General features: G+C 41.4%; 1 protein-coding gene across 1 annotated transcript in view; it reads left to right on the forward strand.

Annotated features, from left to right (window-relative positions):
* Nucleotides 1-22,550, forward strand: part of abca2 (ATP-binding cassette, sub-family A (ABC1), member 2) — an 82,091-nt gene that overhangs the window by 14,096 nt on the left and 45,445 nt on the right. Inside the window, exon 2 of the mRNA XM_069683797.1 lies at nt 16,338-16,431. Within this exon, the coding sequence (XP_069539898.1) occupies nt 16,338-16,431 (94 nt within the window). The remainder of the gene's footprint in view (nt 1-16,337; nt 16,432-22,550) is intronic.

Genomic DNA, 22,550 nt, shown 5'->3' on the forward strand with positions numbered 1-22,550 from the left:
TGCTTCTTTTTGTTCTTAAGACTAGACTGAAAACCAGGAGGAACCGCGCCTACCGTAATAGCCTGTGTTGTCTCTAATTTTATTCATTTTCTTTCAGGCTTAAGGGGGTCGGGAGGTGGGGTTGACAGATGTGTGATTTCATATGTCTTGTAAGCTACTGGATGCCTAAATTCCCTCGGGATCAATAAAGTCTGTCTATCTCTCTATCCATCTATCCATCTTGAATCCCGGTTCAGAGGTAGGGGCCTTTCTGTGTGGAGTCTGCATGTCCTCCAAAGACATGCTCGTTAGGTTCAGTGGTGACTCTAAATTGCCCATAGGTGTGAATGTGAGCGTGAAAGGTTGTCTGTCTCTATCATAGACTGACCCATTGGTTTCTGAAGAAGCGTTTTTAAGCCCGAATTGCGCCGGCGCTGGGGGTCGCCATATTGGAAATGCCAGAGCCGGCTAATCCAGAGGCAGGCTAAAAGGCGGAGCACAAACGAGCTGAAGCCTATGGCTGAGGACTATAGGCGGGCCGCATGAATCAGCCAGCTACGGCTATGAAGCTAGGCTATATGCTACTCAGCGCAGCATAGCGGTTATTAGCCATAGACTGTGTAAATAATGACTGAGCTAGTTTCCCAGGAGGAGATTCTGTTTGTGACGGTGACTGACTGCAGGTGTTTAGTTATCAGCGTAACGGGAAACTTAAAATAACCGACCTCTTCATCACTACGCTCCGCTGTATCTCTCCGGGGAAAAGCCAACTCCTGACTCCTGTTTACTGGTCGACAATTAGATAAATGTTTGATAAACACTGCACAGGCTAACAAGCATGAATGAAAAAATCCCCAAAAGTCTCCAACAACACAAACAGGTGAAGTTAAGCTCAGTGTCTGTGTCTGTGTTGACGTCTAGCAGACAGCCAGCAGGATCCACCTGTCAATCAAGTGATCCGGCCACCATTAATTTAAGGCTAAATATAATTAAAGCAAGTGTGTTATAAAATAAATTCACCCCCCGTACAGTTATCTTGAACAGTAAAATTAGCTATTTATAACGAAACCGTTTCTTTGTACCAGGCTGTTTATCTCAGGTGTAAACATTGGCATTTTCCCACCTGCTGTAATGTTATTTCTTGGTTTCTGGAGCCTCAAGTGGCCACTCGAGGAACTGCAGGTTTTTGCACTTCCGCATTGGCTTCATTTTTCAACACTGGAGGTTTCCGCTTTGTCTCTATGTGTCAGCCCTGTGATTGACAGGTGACCTGCCCAGGTGTAACCCGCCTCCTGCCCACTGACAGCTGGGATAGGCTCCAGCCCCTGATCAGGATAAGTGGTATAGATAATGGATGGATGGATGGATTGGAAAACAATAATGAATGCAGAAGCATGAACAAAATATCTCCTAACACTTTAAAACTTATTTGAACTCTGTACATTCTGCACACAGAAATACAGTGTCTGCTGGCCATCACACACAGCAAAAAGGACTATTCATTATGGCCCATTATGGTGGAGAACAACCGCTGGCAGACAGTCGTTCAGTACGCTCGGCTGCAGGTCTGTGCCAGGCCTCAGCAGCAGCAGCAGCAGCAGCAGCAGCAGCAGAGGCAGAGGTTGGTGCGGGAAAAAGAGCCTCCGACAGCCCATGAATTATTGAGAGCTTCCTGCTTCCTCCTGGGAAAAACACCAGAGTCTTAGATTAAATCTACTCATGAGATGGAGAGAAGAAGAAAGAAGTGAAGAGAGGAGGGGAGAGCGACAGGTTGGGTTGATGTTGGTTCACCTGCAGAGCAGAAGTAAAGAGACAAGCAGGAGGACAATGATTCAACACATTGAGATGAAATAAAAGATCATATATAAATATATACAGCCACGAGGAAAGTACACAGCGAGCGAGGGTTTGCAGGTTTGAGGAAAACCAACTGGCACAAAGACGGTGGAAGACAGGGCTGCTGTCGAACAGGTCTTTTTGGTTAGGAAGATCCCGACGGGGTGAAACGACCTGGAGGTGTTTCAGCGTCAGCCAAGATAACAGCAGTTCGAATCCTGTAAATGATGAGAAAAGGAGCTTCATCACTTCCTTTGTTATGTCCTCTAGTACAGGAAACACTGGACCATTCTTTATGATTCATGTGGATAAATATGAGAGGAGGATAGGAAATATTCTAAATATGACAACATTTCACCTTTGGTAACTTATTCCTTTTCTATTCCAGCCTCCAATTCATCAATCAATCAATCAAACTGTATTTGTGTCTCTACCTCAGTAACGATGACATTGTTGAGGTTTATATCCAAAACTTATTTTGCTCATCATAAAGAAAAATACTCGTGTGTTAGTGTGCAGTTTTGTGTGCTTCTCGCATTACTTACGAGCCAATCTCAGATCCCATCGGCTACAGTCTGACGCCGATACAGCCTCTGGGGACACCGGTGAACGTGCGTGGGCGTGTAGCCATCGGTTAGCGTAAACGACTTCCAGTCAAGACTTCCTTTTCAACATGCTGCATTGTTCACAGAAAAAGAAACACATTTTCTTGTGATTGACTTTAATTAGGGGCTCTTCAGTTTGTTGAAATAACGACATCATGATGCAGATTAGTAACAACATGAAGCATTGTCAGGTCTGTCATCAAGAGGAGAAGAAAACAAATTTAACATGACGGAGGTCGGATCCATCAGCCCTGATGCATTTGAGGAAGTCGGGAAATCTGAACACTTTGCGGCTTTCATGACACAGCGTCAGTGAATTTATCGCAAGTTAGTTTTAGATTTAGAATGGATTGTTAGCTGTTAGCACGCAGATGTCTGTGTAGAGAGATTGATAAGAAGCTAAATCAGGTGAGGCTGATGCGAGCCGGGCTGTCAGCGATGTGGATAGCGTTCTGCCTGCTTTTGCTCTCCACACTGACTGTTTTTCATGCATATGCTGCAGCCTGCTGATACGTGATTGGTCAACATCACTTGGACTACAAGCGTGCTACAAACAGAAACCAGAACACTTGCCGTCCCTGTAATCCATGTCCCTGCCTACATAGCCTAAATAGAGATTATTTACAAGCTCATAGTAAGACAGAACAAGTGTAGACTACAGTAACATTAATACAAATAAGATCAAAGATCGTATCACAAATAAGAGAAACAACAAACAACAATGAATACAGTAAAACAAGTGATTTAAAAACACTCTTAAAATCATGTATTGAATAATTCTTCATCTTAAACAGGCTGCAGAAGTTTGAAGTCCTGACGGGCCATATGGTTCACACACTGTAAACATCTTAATGACGTCATATGTATCACCTGTTCTCCACCTTTCTATGACTGAATGAAACAACATGGTAAGAAAGCACCGGGCGATAGATGCGCTCTTTGTAGTCCATCATCGGTAGATTGTAGTTTCTACACGGCAGAACCACGTGACATCAGTCACATCCGCCCAGTGTCAGTGCAGTCGGATCCTCTGAGCTCTGCTGTCGTCTTTTCCTCACTCCTTTTAAATTCTCCTCACACCTTTCCTTGACCTCATGACGTATTCCGACGGCAGCTGTAGACTAAATACACAAGAAGGCGAGGTTAATCAGACACAGGTGAGACAATCAAAGTACAGGTGTAAACCACGAGAGTGGGGTGCACGATCACAGAAGTGGGAAAACACAGAAAGGCAGGAAGTAGATCCACAAAGTAAAACAGGAAATGAAACGTGAACACTAAAATCAGGATCCAGTGTCTGACAGATGAGACACAGATGTCTCGTCCTCTGTGTGGGACCTGATGTGGAAGCTTCCTGCTCTGTGTTTTAAAAAAGGTTCGATTTGCTGTTGCAGGACATTTTGGCGTAAGTCCTGATTCTGAAATCTTTTAATAACATCGGACACTGTCGGCACTCTCGAACAATTTCGGCTGCAGAGTTGAAATGGTTCTGAGCTTTGCTGAAGACGCCAGCTTTTCCTCTGAACTCTTGCCTCTATCCTGCATTATCTTCGAAATGATTCTCTCCAGGAAATGCTGATTATAAATGTAGAAATCGATCCTGCAGGAGGCTCCTAAACATAAAGGTTGACGCTTTGATGATTCAGCAGAAACCTGCTGTGTTCCTTTAAGTGGCTGTGAAGCCTGTCAGTGTCCTGCATAAGCAGAAGTAACAAGGACAGCAGCTCCTGTACTGACACAGCCTGTCTCCCTCTGCTCTGTACCTGATGGAAGCGTGTGCGTGCATGTGCGTGTGTGTGTGTGTGTGTGTGTGTGTGTCCCGGGGGAGATGACTTTGTCCTCACACAGCGGAAGTTAGAGACAGCGTGGTGACACAGCAGGAATGCAGATGTCACTGCCGGAGTGAAGGAACTCGATACACCTTCACATTTACTTGTGTATTCATGTGTGTGTGTGCGTGTGTCTGGTGTGTGCGCGTGTGTGTGTGAGTGTGTTTCACATGGTTAAACACTCAACCTTTTAAACCTGCATTTTAATCACTCAAACCTGCCTCTAATACCGCCATGCCTTTTAAACCTGCCTGCTCCTGTAATTGTAGGTTTTTTGGAGGATGCCATTTTTGGCTCTGATTTTTCTAACACACACATGCACACACACACACACACACACACACACACACACACACACACAGAGCTGGTTGATTGCTAAATCCCTGCCGTTCTTTTTGTATCTACTTAGACTGGAGACATCCCTGCAGACAGGTTTCATTTCTGTCACCTGTATGAATGTTTTCGTTATTCGCTACTTTTGCTCTGAAGTCAGCAGATTAATTTTCTTTTCTAAAATCCCAAAGACAATAAACTGTGTTCGTGTAGTTCTGTGTGTGGTTTCTCTAAGTGGTGTTGCCGTACCTGTGCCCTGCGCGTCTCCATGGCTGAATGTAGTGAAGACGCAGAGCAAACGTCACTCCGATCAGGCGGTTCATGTAGTGGTGGTAGTGATGGCTACGATTCTCCACCCGAGCACCCACGGCCATGTCTTCAGCTCATGTTTGAGGTTTTTGAAATGAAGAATGATTCATATCGTTTTAAATGTTTGCTCCATTTACCGCACAAACTTCATCACAGCCAACAAAAACAGTAGTTTGAATGCTTAAGTATTTTTTAAAAATTCGCTACATACAATTTGATAATGCTGCCAATTTGAAGGCAATCCAAATAATAACCAAGGACTGAAGGAAACAGACAGCTCTAAAGTTGTCTTTTACTTCATAGTATGAATCCTTTTTTTTTAAAGAGGTGATAAATATTACCGGTGAATAAACGATCAATAAGCAGTTTCTCATTTGATATAGTATTTCTCTGCAGCTCATTAGTCATTAGAGACTGCAGGCTGCTAACAACACTCTGTTTATTGACCAGCATTCCTTCACTTTGTAACATCCATCTGTTTTTTTAAATAATAATAATAATAATAATAATTATAATAATAATAATTATAATAATAATAATCTATTTTATTTATATAGCGCTTTAAAAGGTACTCAAAGGCACTTTACATGAAAGAAAGAACAGAGGCAACAATAGCAAATACATTAAAAACAAAAACAATCAAAGTACAAGACTTACAGTTTAATACAATAGGTACATAAAGGTAAGAGAAAGTCAAAAAAAGAAATAATAAGAGATCATTGGTTTAAAGCAGATTTAAATAGATGCGTTTAGAGTGCGGTTTTAAAGGAAGGAAGTGAGGGAGAGTTTCTGAGGTGTTGGGGGCAGCAATGGAAAAGGCTCTGTCCCCCCCAGGTCCGGTGTTTGGTTTGGGTGAGAGGGGTGAGGAGGTTGGCATCAGCAGATCTTAGGTTGTGAGTGGGAGTGTATTGGATTCTGAATTGGATGAGAAGTCAGTGGAGGTGTTGTAGGACAGGGGTGGTGTGGTCTCTGGTGCGAGAGTGGGTGAGCAGACGGGCGGCAGAGTTTTGGATGTATTGCAGTTGTTGAGGATTTTGGAGGATGTGCCATTAAGAATGCTATTGCAATAGTCCAGTCGTTAGGTGATGGAGGCGTGAATGAGTGTTTCAACAGCTGAGAAGGTGAGGGGGGGGGGGAAACGGGCAATGTTTTTCAGATGGAAGAAGGCAGTTCTGGAGATGTAGTTGATGTGATGTCCAATACGAAGGGTGAAGTCGGGGCAGGATGAGATGAGTGATTTGGGACCGATGATGAGGATTTCTGATTTGTTGCTGTTGAGTTTGAGAAAGTTTGCTTGCATCCAGGTTTTGATGTCGATAAGGCAGTTTGTGATGGTGGAGTGAGTGGCAGCAATGATGGATTTGGTGGAGATGTAGAGCTGGGTGTCGACGGCATAACAGTGAAAGTGGAGTCCATGGCAGTGTATGATGTGACCAAGGGGAAGCATGTAAAGGATAAAGAGGGGACCGAGCACTGAGCTTTGGGGGATGTCTTGAGAGAGGGTCTGTTTTAGAGGTGGATTTGTTGATGCTGATAAACTGGTGGCGGTTGGAGAGGTATGATTTGAACCAGGAGAGGGCAGTTCTGTTGCTGCTGAGGGAGGATTCAAGGCAGGGGAGAAGAATGGAGTGATTGATGGTATTAAAGGCTGCACTGAGGTCGAGAAGGATGAGGATATTAAGGGAGTGGGTGTCAGAGAAGAGGGAGGATGCAAATGTTCTGACAACATGTTAAAAAATGATTTCACTAGTACCAGTAACAATATAAGAGATGAAACATTTAAAGGTGCATGTAACTTCAGAAAATCCTCATTCCTAGCGACACGGTCGGCCGTTGAGGGAACTGCTGTCTACCTTCTTGTTTTCTGGGTGGGCGGACACTCCCACGCATTAATGAGCATCCGGGTTTTTTGCCGAAGACACATGACACTGAGCATGCTCAATCTTGGAACTCACCGGCTCTGTTTACTTTTCACTGACGAGACGTGTTCATTGACCGGTATCATGTTGACCGGTATCATGTTGACTGGCATCATGTTGTCCAAAATCAACACAGTTTGTCATAATACCTAATACTTAGTTAATATCATGTTAGGGGCAAAGTTATGTGTCAAGCATGACTGACAACATTGACATACACACTCGGATAGTATTTTGGTAGTCATAATGTTAGCAAGCATGCTAAGGTTAGCCAATTAGTTCTAACATAACTACACTGCATGGATCTGGCATTGTGCTTCATAACCAAACGGTAAATTACTCAATTATTTGCCAGATCAGCCCGGGAGTCTGCGTGAGTTAGCTGATGTTATCCACTCGACAGTGTTTTGCTACGTTGCCTAAGCAGACAAGCTAATGGTAGCTTGTTGCCAGCTTACAGCTGGCTGACTGACCTTAGCCGAGGCGGGTAATGCAATGATATTGGCTAATATAAAACAATCGGTAGTTATACGCATATGCTTTGTTCTGCTACATAATTAACTGTTGGCCAAAATCAGCACCGTTTGTCATGTTAGCTGGCAAAGTTATTTGTCAAGCTAGGTAACACAGGTGACAAACACACTCAGATAGTATTTTGGTAGTCATAACGTTAGTGAGCATGCTAAGGTTAGCCAACTAGCTCTAGCATAAATACACTGCATGACTCTGGCATTGTGCTTTGTAACCAAACAGCAAATTACGCCGGGGAACCAGCAAATCATCATAAGCATCAGCTAACATTAGCCAGGCGGGGCAGGGCGGCTGGAGAGAGCTGGGATGAAGCACTTGTGCTGTGAAAGAAAAAACGCTGCACCCGGTGAGAAAATGCTGCACGCAGGTTTTGTTTCTATGACAACAATAAGTTGTGGTTCTGTTTTGATCCCCAAAAGCAACCGAAGGTCTCCATGATTCGCATGTCCTGCCGATGTTGTCTCTAGTTTCCCCCCTGACGTTGGTCACTTCCTGTTTGGTCAGACGGGCTTCACTGGATAAAACTTTTTTTAGTTTGTTATTCTTGTGTGTAGTTTTTGCTGGTGTTGTTGTTGGTGCCAGTCGTTTGTTGGCATTATCTATCTACATTTCACAGCTTACGTTGTCTCGTGTTGCACACTGTTGAATGTAGAGGCGGAGAATGAGCTCTCGGCAGAGGTGCTCCTGAACATGCAGATGTGTCGCATCCTCTTGTTTCGCAGAAAAACCATCCCGAGTGCTTTACATAAAAATCAGCCCACAGGTTGTTAGGGCCGATGGAGGAAGTTGGGGAAGGTCTCAATTTATCAGTTCCTCTACTATCCCTTCACACACTGGCAATAAAAAATGATATTTGATTGATGAATACATGTAAAATCTTACATATAGCCCTTTTAAGGTAAATTAAATTATTGTTTCTGATGATGGAAAAATAAACTGTTTTGATGAGCAATAAATAATTATTTTCAACTTTTAAGAAAACATTCTTTTGTTTTGACATCTTTATGACTTCCCCAAACAGAAGAATTAATGTGGTCACAGGTCTCCAGAAAAATGAAAGTTGTTAATGTGCACGATATTTAATATACCCCCCCCCCCCCCCCAAGTTTACCTGACTGCAGAGTCATGATCAGCCCTCTCAATAATTAAACTACAAATAAGACGTGAGCGTCTGCTTAATAATAGAGCAGCACAGACAGAGATCCTTTGTGCTACAGAGGCGGCTCTCTGTGGGTGAACGGTTCACTAAAAAAGGGGCTGCGGTGTGCAGAGAGCTGGACGCGCTCATGCTGACATACTGAAGGACCCAACTGGACCTAAACTGGTCCTGATGGAACAATGAAGCTATTTATGTATATATAAATAAACATAGCGTCTAACACTGTGGTACGTAACAGTGTTGTACATTAAAGCTTTCATAATGTTGTACTGCTTTGTTCAAGCTGTAAATGAAGGAAATTTAATTAGTACCACTTCCTGATTGATCAGCGACTGAAAAGACAAAATGTGGTCGACATCAGGAGGACGGCGGCCATATTTGATAGATTAAAGCTACTGTGAGGAAAATGTAAAGAAAGGCTTTTCTGCGAACAGTGAATCACTTCGACCCGGTGGCAGAGCTGACAGACATTAAATGACTGTGTTGAAACAGTGAATCTTCTTCCTGATGGTCTTGTTTGCTTTTGAAGGTCATACAGAGGCATCAGTTACACTTCAGTCTGTTTCATAAACAGATATAAACTCCTCACATTGACTTTAACTTTAATATCACAGCTAATTTGGCTCCACAGTGATGAAGTGAAAACATAATTTTCCCCGTTGAGCTTGAGCTCTTGCCTTATTTTCCTCTGCACTCTCCTGGTGAAAACATCATTTGTTTGAAGTAATCTTTGATAAAGAGCAGTGAAAGGTCACGTCTGCCGTCACACTGGATGTGTTCATGATCTGTGGAGGTGGAGGAGTGTCAGACACGTCTTCAACTTCTCTTGTGTGTGTGTGTGTGTGTGTGTGTGTGTGTGTGTGTGACGGTGGACAACGAGCACACACACACTCAGACTGTGTCAGTCTCAAACATTGGGTCCATTGTGATTCTAAATGTTGTGAATGACATCACTTCTGTGCAGCACAGACGAGGAATAATAATGATTCTTCAATACACAGAGGCTTGTGTGTGTGTGTGTGTGTGTGTGTGTGTGTGTGTGTGCGTGTGTGAGTGTGTAAGTGCCAGAGTGGGCCATGTTTGCATGTTACCATATTCATGTAAGTTATGTATTTGCTGATTGACATGACATCACAGTAACATTGCTGTTTGCATGAGAGTGAATGTAAACAAAGTTCTTATCAGCACTGCGGCCCTGTGATGTCGGATGATGTTTCAATACATTCAGTAGAAAATCTTATTTTGTTGTGTGTGATGATGTTTACAGTTGTTTCCTCGTGTTACGTTCGTGTCATCTGTCAAAAGTGTAATCTTAACATACAGAACTACATTTTTCATAAACATGTAGAATCTGAACTCGCAGGGCCAGACTTTAGAATGAGAGGTGTTCTGGTCCTGTTTGTTGTGTGCTTGTAGTCCGAGTTGTGCAGATAAATCACCTATCAGCAGGATTCGATGTATGCAGGAAAAACAGTCCATGTGGAGAGCAAAAGCAGGCGTAACGTAATCCACTGTGATAGCATCCCGGCTCCCATCAGCAGCTATCTGACAACGATTTATTAATCTACATAAACAGACATCTGCATGAAGTTCAGCTAACAATCCGTTCCATATCAAACATTTCAACTTGAGTGACACATCTGTTTGACGTTGTGTTGTGAAAGTCAATCAGCGCTTAGATTTCCCGACTTCTTTGAATGCATCGTAGCGATGTATCGTGTTAGTGATAAACGACTTCCAGTCGAGACCTTCTTTTCAACATGCTGCATTGTTCACAGAAAAAGAAACAGATTTTCTTGTGATTGACTTTAATTAACGGCTCTTCAGTTTGCTGAATAACAACATCATGATGCAGATTAGGAACAAGTCAACATGAAGCTTTGTCGGGTCTGTCCTCAAGAGGAGAAGAAAACGTTTAAAATTACAAGTTTGTTGAACGGCGGTCAGATCAATAATTTCTGAAGCATTCGAGGAAGTAAAGAAATCTGAATACCGTTCATTTGTGACACAGCATCAAGCAGATTTGTCAAATTGAATTTGACGAATTTTTGATCTAGAACAGATTGTTTGCTGAACTGAAGCTGCAGATAGAGATTAATCGGAAGCTAAATCGTTGTCAGATGACGCCGATGGGAGCCGGGATGTCATTACGTTCCGCCTGCTGTTGCTCAAGGACTGTTTTTCCTGCATACGCCGCAGCCTGCTGATACGTCATTGGTCAATATTACTTAGACTACAAGCGTAGTATAAACGGAAACCAGAACACTTGCCAGGTCTGAAATCAACGTCCCTGCCTACTGGTTCTACATTTCCAGAGAAATAGAGATTACCGTCCAACAAACTTGTCATGTTAAAGTAGTTTTCTTCTCCTCTTGAGGACAGACCTGACAAAGCTTCATGTTGTTCCTAATCTGCATCATGATGTTGTTCTTTCAGCAAACTGAAGAGCCGTTAATTAAAGTCAATCACAAGAAAATCTGTTTCTTTTTTCGGCTTCATCCCGCTGAAGTAAGCCAGAGTGCAGCCTCTGTGTAACTTACTGTTTACAGTGAAAGTGGGACTCAGCACAAACGGATGAACGGGCACTCCTCCGGGGGATGGGATGAACCAAGAGATGACAGCTTTTATTTTGCAGACATATCTGGAGGGAGAATTTCACTTCACTTTGATCTGAACACACGGTCGCTTGTCAAGCTGCTAACTGGACTGTAAACAATGCAGCGCACGGAGAAGGAAGTCTTGGCTGGAAGTCGTGTATTGCTTAATGCTGGCTAAACCGGAATGCCCGAAATGTTTGCTGTTGCTCCCAGAGGATATCGTCGTATGGGTTCTAAATTGGCCAATGTGTAACCCAATTAATCACAGGATGTAGGTTTATTTATATTTTTAAAGATGGTCAGATAGTCAAAGATACCCACACTTGCTTTGCTGCAACACTGGCTTTCTTAATAGAGCTGGCTCCTTAAATGACCAAATTCAAATGTTCAGTCCAGAAGAGTGTAGTCTACGCACATTTTGTCGGTCTTGTCTCTGTACTTTGGTTTTAAAGATGTGCTCATGTACGCAGATTAATGCAGGAGCGTCAGCATGGCAGGCTGAAAACTTTATAATCTCAAGAGTCACGAAATGACCCTTCAGTGTTCACAATCACAGGGTTTTTACTTTAGGGCTGCACTATCTGCAGAGTTCTTCTCCTCTCCAGCACAGACAGACCTGCTGATATTAACCAGTAAAACACTGAATAAGACAGTGTCACATGAATCAATGTTTGTTTCTCCGGAGCTCTTCAGTGGCGCTGCAGCTCTGTTTGTTTCTCTGATAACTAAAGACTGAAATCCTTCCTCCTGTTTAATAATGATGTAACACTCTGACATGAGTTCAAACACAGTTGATGAAATATAGACAAGATAGTTGTCTCTGTGAAATGTTTGAAAGTCAGGCTGACAGACAGTGTTTACGCACAACTCTGATTAAAGAGCTTCTTAAAGGTAAAACATGCGTCAACAGCATGAGGATAAGAAGAAGTGGAGTATCGGACAAACAAATCTGATTGTGCATCCTAGCCCTATTATTTATCAGATCATCTCCACACTACAATAATACAATAGTGCAGTTATGTGTGTGTCCATTGTTTGTATTTCCAAATCACTCTGACAGTATACCAGTTATTTGTTGTTTTACAGTCTAATGTAATGAACAGATCTGTGGTGAGCTGAACGCATCAAACTAAAGCCCTCTCTGAACACGTCCTCTGTGCTGTATCACACTGATGACTCAGATCGTGTGTGTAGGCCGAGTGTGAAACATGCAAGAGGCATGTTCTCTTTTAGAAACACCAGAGTCTCTGTGATGTCTTTCTTTCTGGGAATGTATTTGTATTTTATCTCTAATACAGATTGTTTACTTTAAAGATCCCATTTAAAGGACACTCAGATGCAACAGACTGGAAACAAACAAGCAGATTGTCTTACCTGCTTCATTTTGACAAAGAAGTCAAAGTGTGTCGAAAAGATAAAAGTCCTCATCTACAGCAAACGTGTGAAAACTACAGACAGTATAAAACATGGAGTCTCATGTGTATCCGGCATGTAAAGCTTTTGGTTCTGATTAAGGAAGTACAGTAGGTCAAAATTCAAGCAGGAAATGGGTCTGTTAACTGTGATAGACGTTTAAAAGAGGCATGAATTTTACAGCTCACCTTCATTTTCCCTTCAGACTAAGTCGGACAGATCAGGTGGTTTGTCTGATTGTCTGACTGCTCATGGTTCTATCAGTGTCTGAGTGAGTACAATGAGAATAATTATGTTATTACTAGGGCTGTCAAAGTTAATGCAACATTAACGTGTTAACGCACATTCCCTTTAATGCCATTTACTTTGACGCATGATTAACGCATTCACGTTCTATTATTATTACTTGGAAAAATATGTCTTTCAGGTACATTTAAAATGTGCCATTCATTTGTGATTAATCACGAGTTAACTATGGACAACCATGCGATTAATCATGATTAAATATTTGAATCGATTGACAGCCCTAGTCATCACCATAGACTGTATAAAAAGATGGCCGACATGACAGCTCCCTAAAAGTGAAGCCAAACCCTCTCTATGTGTCTGCTTTTCCTCCACTGGTTTTTAAGTGCCCCATTGTTTATTTATTTATTTTGCTAATCTTCACCCTAGTCTACCACTATTATTGTCATTGTAACCATAAGTATGTGTCTGTTGTTGTTCATGTAACAAGAACATATGTTGTTGTTGCTCTCTTTGCCTGTCTCTATCCTGCATCTCCTTCTATCCCATTTTCGGCCCATCCAGTCGAGGCAGATGGCTGTTCAACATGAGTCTGGTTCTGCTCGAGGTTTCTGCCTGTTAAAGGAAGTTTTTCTGCCAATGTGCCGAATTGCTAAGTGCTACTCATGGTGGATTCATGTTGGGCCTCTCTTTAAATAACTTAACAAAGAGTCGATCTAGACCTGCTCTTTCTGTAAAGTGTCTTGAGATAACCCTGTTTATGATTTGGCGCTATACAAATAAAATTTGATTTGATTTGATTTGATTGTTTAATAGTCGGGACCTCCTGGTTAAAATAAGGTTAAAAGGGTTAAAAAGTAGGAATACATATAATCATTGCACATTGTTCATGTGAAAAAGTGCAGTTTTAGTGCAGCTTTAAAGACAGTAACAGGCTGAAGCATGAGATGAGGTCTTGGGCAGCAGTGATGCAGAAAGTTTGACCTCTAACATGTAAATGTGGAAGCTGCAGCTCTCACAGAGCGAGCGGCTGTTTTATTATTCAAATCAGACGTTTGCTTTTGTGTGTTTATGAGGCTTACAGTCTTTTTTTGTTGACAGCAATGCAAACATTCAGGCCTATAACTTTCAGTGTTTATCATGGTACACTTTGATATGAATATTGTGTGTTTACAACTTTTATTTATTTTCTAAAGAGTGTGTGTGAGTCTTCTGTAGAGGATCATGTGAGAAGGGAGCTTTGTTTCATTTCATTGTGTGTGTGTGTGTGTGTGTGTGTGTGTGTGTGTGTGTGTGTGTGTGTGAGTGTGTGAGTGTGTGTGTGGTCTCCTGTCTCTGCCTAAAAGGCCTGTTTGTCTGTCATGACCTTCACAGAGAGAAACACACACACACCAGCTGTTTATCTGTGTGTGTGTGTGTGTGTGTGTGTGTGTGTGTGTGTGTGTGTGTGTGTGTGTGTCACACAAAGACATCATGGTTCTCTTGTAACCAGATAACACGAGGCTGTCATAATCTACACACACACACACACACACACACACACACACACACACAGATGATCCAGTGCCCTCATGTGGCCTCGTCCTCGTACAACACGTTATCACATTTCATGGACGAGGTGAATGAAGAGTCGTGCAGCTGTTGGAGGAGCACGTCCAGGTTGAATCCATGACTCTGAATGATCACAGAGGAAGTTAACAGAGCTGCACTTTTATAGGTGTTAAAGGGTAAATCTGTTACTTTTAAAACTGGATCCTATTTTTACTGAATGTCTAATAGATTCAAAATGTTTTGCGAATTCACCAATAGCAGTGAAACAGGCTGTAATGGCTGCTACATAATCCTTGATGGATCAGAGTGCGTCCACTAAAAGTTCATGTTGTTTCCACTGACAGGCTCAGATTGTTCTTCTAAGCGTGTGACAACATTACAGAGAGGATCCCTACAGAGATAGACCTTTTTGTTACAGAGGAAGATGATTGTTTTAACCACAAACAGACGTTACATTGCTCTCTGCAAACACACCAGACTCCATTGAAAAAATCAGCGATTTTATCTCACAGAACACACGAGAGGCTCGTCTACAGCTGCCTATATTAGTTAGTTTATCATGTGTGACTTTGTGTTTTAGAGGGTAAGCTTGCGTTAAACACAGCACAGCAATACAAACAGACTAAAGGCAGTGGTAGTTCAGCAACTTCTTCTGTTCTTCAAGGTAAAAACCACCACCAGACTCCATTTAACAAACACACTAATTTAATCTCACAGCACACAGAAGGTTCTTGTCCACCGCTGCCTGGACTTTGTTTGTATTTTCATGTTGGATCTGAGCCTACACTTTAAATCCCCAAAGTCACACAAGAACAAAAGCAAACTAACTGCTGCAAGACAAGCACCTCCCATGTTCTGTGAGGTAAAAACACTGTTTTTTTGAAAGGGGTTTGGTGGCTTTGAATATAGTGATGTAACAACTGTTTGTGTCTCTGTAGGGATCCTTTCTGTGATGCTGTCAGACACTTAGAATAAAACCTTTAGTGGACAAATGTGCTGCCAGAGGATTACATTACAGCCATTAAAGCCTGTTTCAGGGCTGCAGGCTGAAGCAATCTACTGGAGCAGTGACACAACTATTTATACCTATAAGTAATTAAGACCCTAAATATGTTTTTAAAATTGCAGTATTTACCCTTCAACAGAGGAGAAGAAAGGCAGGAAGGTGAGGTGACTTGTTTGAACTCTCGACAGGGACACCACCACCATTTGAGCTGTGGTTTTGTGCAGACTCCATGATGACAGGAATACAGACTGATGTTTTATGTCGCTCTAATATTTATAGGCTCGATGATGTTTGAGTCAGGATTGTCTGGAAGGGGGTCAGACGGGCTGATTACTCTTCCATGTATAGTCACTTAGAGGTGCACCGATCAGACTGCACAATATTTGTCTGTAGAGGTGGTCGCTGTGTCAGATTAGGACATCTCCGTCATAAATTCTCTCCATCTTGGCACAGTAACGTGTCCCTCCTTCTCTCCTCCCCTGCAGCCTAAATGTGATTTATGAAGGTCCAGTTCAGGGCGTCTGCTGTGTGTCCAGTTCAGTCTCACGCACTAATTGAATTCTTTGCTACTGACAGTATTTTTCCTCCAACGAGGAATAACATGACCCAGAAAGCAAAGCGGGGATTACCAGCTGAGGGCTGAACGTGTTTGTATGGTTGAATTCACCCGGTGCTTTGTGGTATTGATCAGATATAAAATGTGAGCTCCTGATCAGGAGGAGTGACTGACTGTGGAAGTGTTCTGGCAGCAGCAGCCGTGAGCAGATTCTGCATGTTAAGCACGCTGGACATCCTTCACACTCTGATGTAATGGATCGATATGTGGCAGTAGGCAATCTATTTCACAGAGTGATCCACGAGCGGGGAGACGGGAACTGACACGCAGAGTTTCACAGTAAAGAACCATGCCTGAAGTTAACCGTGAAGCAGCATCGCAGCACAGAAACTTGGCTTTCATTTGGACAGGTTTCACCGGATAAGCAGCACAAATAAAGTTGTCTGTTTTCTTCTTGTTTTCCTGCAGTGGGTGCTGGCCTTTGAGATCTTCATCCCACTGGTGCTCTTCTTCATCCTCCTGGGTCTGAGGGAGAAGAAACCGGCAATTCCTGTCAAGGAAGGTGAGCATATTAAGACACACAGACGTCTAGTCCTTTAAACAAAAGCTTCCACATTGTTAGAGGAGAATTCTAATTTCCATAGTGGTGAGCCTCATTCCTAAACAGTATTAAACATTTATTTTAAGCTGGAACGTTATTTTATTTTATTTATTTATTTATTTAACATATTTTGGGGTCTACATAGTGAACAAAATGTTTTGAAATTGCCCAGTCAATCACTTCAGCCAGCAGCAGTGAGCCAGGCTGCAACATAATCTTTCAGTGAAATGAAACCGACCAAAGTATGTCCACTAAGCTAACTACATTTAATATAACTGACTGATTGATATTCTAAGTGTGTGACAACATTAGAGAGAGGATCCCTACAGAGATAGACCTTTTTGTTACAGAGGAAGATGATGGTTTTAACCACAAACAGACATTACATCGCTCTCTGCAAACACACCCGACTCCATTGACAAAATCAGCGATTTTATCTCACAAACTACTGTAGTTGCAGGTCTACTCAGGCCTCCATCAGTTAGTTTTCTTGTAGATTTATGTATAGTGTACAGTATAGAGTATATACACAAAATACAAAACAATAAAACCAACAAACTAACCTATCAAGGCAGCAGCAGCAGCTCCCGTGTCCTGTGGGGTAAAATGTCTGTTTTTGTCTATGGAGTCTGGTGGCTTTGAAGAGAGCGATGTAATTACTGGTTTAAAAAGGATTTTCCTCTTTAAAAAGAGAAAAACTGGAGCTGTAGGTTGCACCAGCACAAAAAGTGGTCCCTGCACCAACATTTGGAGACTTTCTTTGGTTTAAATGTGCATTTTAAAAAGATGATTATCCTCTCAGTATCACCAACAGTGATGGCTTTAAGTCATGAGGATAAATTGATGTCATGATGAGGTTGATGTTTCAGATGTGCAGCAGTTGGAGCGAGGAAAGAGTGCATTCAGAACTGCACTGGTGTACTAGTGTAAGAGTAACACCTCTGTCCTTCTACATTAGCTTGCATTAGGTTGGTGTTTATCATACAGGTGAAAACTCCTGCTGAGTCATGTCTGTCTCAGATCGGCCTGCAGTCATAAAGATGTTAGCGTGCAGCTTCCTCATGCACCTGCTGCTGTTACAATATATGACCTCCACCATGTGCTGCAGTGTCTGTGTCCTTAGTTCACCTTTTAGTTCATGTTTGAGTTTGTGTCATGCTCACTCACTGTAGCACTCTCTCAGTTTTACGTTGATGTTTTTTTCTTTTACTTCACCTTTATTTGTTTCTGTTGTTCTTTGTTTCTCTTCTTCTGGCCGTGTTTTTTTTTCTTTCCTGTACGTGATGCATGTTCACAACATGTCGGACGGACCAGTGTGTAAGTCATCCTTTAGTTTTACCCTGACACCTGATCCTGGCTGACATGATACATTCATGCAAACATCTCCTGGCTGATTTAACTCTGATGTGTTAATCCTGGTTTGGGGTGTGTTTCTCTGTCTGTGTCTTTACACTAAGTGAACGGGTGCATTTCAGTCACTCAGCAGCTCACAACACTTTCTGCTTTAAAATCTTCTCAGCAACATATGAACTCTGAACATTAAAGGTCTCTTCCCTCAGTCAGGATGCATAATCTCAAAAACTATGAGACCTATCAGCCAAATATTTTATGTACATATTTATGCCTGTATGCTCAATGTTTCAGGACACATGCATAAACAACTGATTGTGAAGACAATAGTATAACTAATGCCGGCCTTACACTTAAAGACTTTTAAAGCAGTTTCATGTCACAGACAATTTTCTAATATCAGAAATCTTGTCGTTGTTTCGTGCTCCTGTTACCTCGATTGTATGGCGTGCCTTGATAATAAAACTCAGTCCCAGCCGTCTTCAGTCAGTCTTCTTCTCGCCTTGACGTTCTGTTCAAATCAAAAAGGTTTAATGTTATAGGAAGTTATTTGATGTGACTCTTGCAGATGGTGGACTTCAATCACCTGAACATTGCACTCTTTGCAGCACCAAACAGGAAGCAGTCAACCGCCGTGTCCTCACAGAATGTGGCGCCATATTTGGATGCAAGATTGCTGTTAGTACATGGTGTTAGCATAGCTTTGTTTAGCTCAGGTGTAAGTTTGAAGAAGGGACAAGATGCCTCGATAGCAGCCAGCTAGCTTGTTATGCTAACAAAGCTAACGTTACGGCCTTAAACGTGACAGATAAAAAAAGTACTGCACACACAAGTTCAGTTGTGGCCAAAAGCTGCTTCTGTTTTCTACTTTCCACAAGGAGCATGATGGGAAATAGTAGACATGTTAATTTCCCAGCTCTCATAGTCTGTGACTAAATTGTCTTCAGATCTCATAAGGTGTCAGACTTTAGAAAGTCTGTCTAAGTCTTCAAGTGTATAGTAAGCATGACTATAACTGTTGTTCCTCTATGTGTAGCTCATGGCTAACCTGGTTTGAGCTGCTGAATGACTGAACTTTGTTTTTTAACTCTACCGGTGTGATGGGGAACTTGAATATCCAACAGTGAGCGTGTTCCTCTCAGTCCTGATGCATCGTGTTTGCTGTGAGCTGTATGAGCTCGATCATCATCCTGTTTCACGCTGATGCTAAAGAACTTAATGTTACAGATTATCATTACCGTCTGAAAGCACAGATGGATGGACAGAGAGGAACACACTAACGTGAATTCACACTTTACAGACAAACGTGCTGCACAATAACAAATCATCCCAGGACGATACGACTGAACATTGTTTGATTGCATAATTTTACTTCAGCTTCTAACTGGCCCTCACTGCTCTCTGCGGTTTCATCACTGCAGTTACACAAATCATTTCTTCACGTGACTTTATGTGCAGTCCCTACCTGTGTGCTTTGGTGTGTAACTCCTTTGTGCGTGTACATGATTTTCTTCCTTTGTACATCTTGTGTGTTTAATTAAACCTGCAAAAGCTGATTTACTAATCTAAAGTAATGCTGTTTATTCCATATTATTCTTGTTCCTTACTGTGGGCTGTGTACTAAAAAGGGGAACTCTGTTATCTTTAGACTTTTGCTCTGTTGTGTTGTGTTGTGTTGTGTGTGTGTGTGTGTGTGTGTGTGTGTGTGTGTGTGTGTGTGTGTGTGTGTGTGTGTGTGCATGTGTTTACATATTTCAGGTTTAGGTTACAGGTACAAAAAGTTTCGGAATAGATGACTGATTCTGTTTGCAGCCCTGAAACTGGCTGTTATGACTGCAATGTCATCTTTTGCTGCAAATATTGAAAGTTCTTGTTGTTTCCACTGACAGGCTCAGATTGTTATTTTAAGTGTGTGACAACATTACAGAGAGGATCCCTACAGAGATAGACCTTTTTGTTACAGAGGAAGATGATTCATTTTAAAGCAGAGACAGACGTTCCATCACTCGCTTCAAAGCCACCAGTCTCCATTGATAAAAACAGTAATTGTACCTCAAAGAACACGGGAGTCTAACGCTGCTGATGATCTGTTGTTTTGTTTTCAGTGTATTGTGATGATGTGTCTTTGATGCTTTAAAGTGATAGCTCGTGTCCAACACAACACAATAACACAAACAAACTGACTAATTGAGGCAGCAGTACATCAGCAACTACCATGTTAAGCTATTTGAAATCCCTGTTTTTTTCCATTGGAGTCTGGTGTGTTTGCAGAGAGCGATGTAACGTCTGTTTGTGGTTAAAACAATCATTTTCCTCTGTAACAAAAAGGTCTATCTCTGTAGGGATCCTCTCTGTAATGTTGTCACACACTTAGAATAACAATCTGAGCCTGTCAGTGGAAACAACATGAACTTTTAGTGGACGCACTTTGATCCATGAAGGATTATGTAGCAGCCATTACAGCCTGTTTCACTGCTGCAGGATGAACACATCTACTGGAGACATTTAAAACTTTTGGACCTTTATATCATGAAAACATCTGAAAGTAGGGCCAGACGTAGGATAGAATTCCCCTTTAACACAGTCTGTCCAATTTTTCATATTTAACTTGAATTAACACCTTCACTTGATGACTTATTCTCAGCAAGCATGGTCAGAGAGGACACATGTCAACCAACAGAATACATTTACCTACTTCATGTTTTTTTAGTTTTAGTTTATGACTTACTCACTTTGTATTCTAATTAGGGCTGCACAATAAATGGCAATTTCATCGTTACTGCAATCTGAGCATCCACGATAAACAATAAATACCACAATAGACACATCCCACGAGTCTGAATATATCTCAATGAATAACAACAATTATTTCATGTAAACAAGCCATGTTTTGTCACTCAGCATACAAAGATTTGACCTGTTGGATGGAGCCCTGGGTGTAATGGCTGTGCTTTCACACCCTGTTGATGTGATCAGATGAAGCCCAAGCAGCTTTCAGCTCCCCTTACATTAACTGGTGTCAGCTGGAATTAGAGGGAATGTTGCAAACTCATGTGTTGTGTTAAAAAAAGAGTTATGGCGCATATGTTCTCTTACATATTGGTTTATTTATCACACTTCATATCGTTATCATTAACTTTGACATTATATGCTATTTTAGAACCCCTTTGCTGCTAAAAACACTTTATAAATCATGTTATCAGCCTGAACTCAGACACAGACAACATGTCGGGGTGTCTAACTTCAGCAGGAGAGCGAGTACTAACGATTCTATTCTGGGATCAAATTCATGAGCTTCTCTTTTACTTAACTTAATTGCTGAACTTTGAATAACTTTAACCAGTTTTACAGGGACGTAAAAAAGGTTCTAAAAATATCTGATGCACATTTTAAACCCCCACAGTCTAAAGTCATCAAAGATAAGAGCTGCTTATATTTAGAACTGTGCAGATTGGAGGGTTTAATTTCTCCCGAGAGTTAATCAAGCTCTGAAAACACACATTGGCTTTATTTTCCCACCGTCTGCTCTGCATATTCTGCTGGGCCTTTGGAGGGTGTTAAAAACACAGATTTATGCGCTCACATTTTATTTTATTCACTCTTTAAAAACCTGGTTCAGTCCAAGAAACTAGCTCATGGCGTTGAACCAAAGCAGAAACAGTTCTGTACCCTGATATAAATCTGTTTGGGGAATGTCTTTGTTCCTTAAAGGTTCAGGTGTTTACTTTATTTAGTCATAAAACTGCATCACTCAGAATAAAATTGATGAATTGATGATTACAAAAATATTGACTCATAGGAGCGCCATACAAATCTGTAAAATAATAAAAAATTAAAGAGGAAAAAAATGTAAGAATAAATCAGTACATTTACAAATATATCGAGAAGTAAATAGAAGATTAAATAAATGTTAAAGTGATAATAATAAAGTGGAAGATTTTCATTTAAATAAATGTCTGTTGAGTGTCTATCTGTCGCCAAATGAGGTAACACAATAGTGATTGAGCCTATGGCCCACTGATGAAAGCCTTTGCTTTTGCAGTATTACAGACTGGGTGTCACAAGCGGCGCCCAGTTAGTGACGCGTTTTCCATCACCCAGCAGTGGTTGGTCTGCCAGAGAGGGTAGGCGGAGCTAAGCGGCTGCTTTTCCGGTCTCTGCAAGTGTTGCGAGTAAACAGTAATCTACTATGGCTGAACAAACAAAGAAAAGATGGATGACTACAGATACAACTTCAACAATAAGTGAAAATCCAAAGAAAAAGAAACTGCAATTACTGTTTATCGCCATAGATGTCGCCAAAAAGAAGGAAACAGAAATCTTCGAGATTAGCACTTTAAAATATAAAGACAAATTCAATTAATATATCTAAGAATTTACATTTATTTTAAGTGTTTATTTATTTCTTGATATATACAGCTCTGGAAAAAATTGAGAGGCCAACTTAAATTGTCCTTTTGACGTCTGAACCAGTCATCACTTTCTGTAAATAAAAGACCTCAATGAGAATATTTTATCTGGGAGTATTGGAGAAATGAAATAAAAAAAAAAGTTAATTTGACACAAACACAGACCCAGAACCAAAGAAGAAAAGCATATTTTTGCAGTGGTCTCTTAATTTTTTCCGCAGCTGTATGTGTATTTATTTATGAAAAAGATCACAGTCATGGTGAAAATATGTTTGGTGTCACACAGGAACAGTGATGTCCTGAGTGAAGTCCTGGGTTTAA

The sequence above is a fragment of the Semicossyphus pulcher genome, unplaced genomic scaffold (assembly GCF_022749685.1).
Source record: "Semicossyphus pulcher isolate SPU_LCO1_2020_fin unplaced genomic scaffold, fSemPul1.0.p SCAF_6, whole genome shotgun sequence".
In the NCBI taxonomy this organism is placed as follows: Eukaryota; Metazoa; Chordata; class Actinopteri; order Labriformes; family Labridae; genus Semicossyphus; species Semicossyphus pulcher.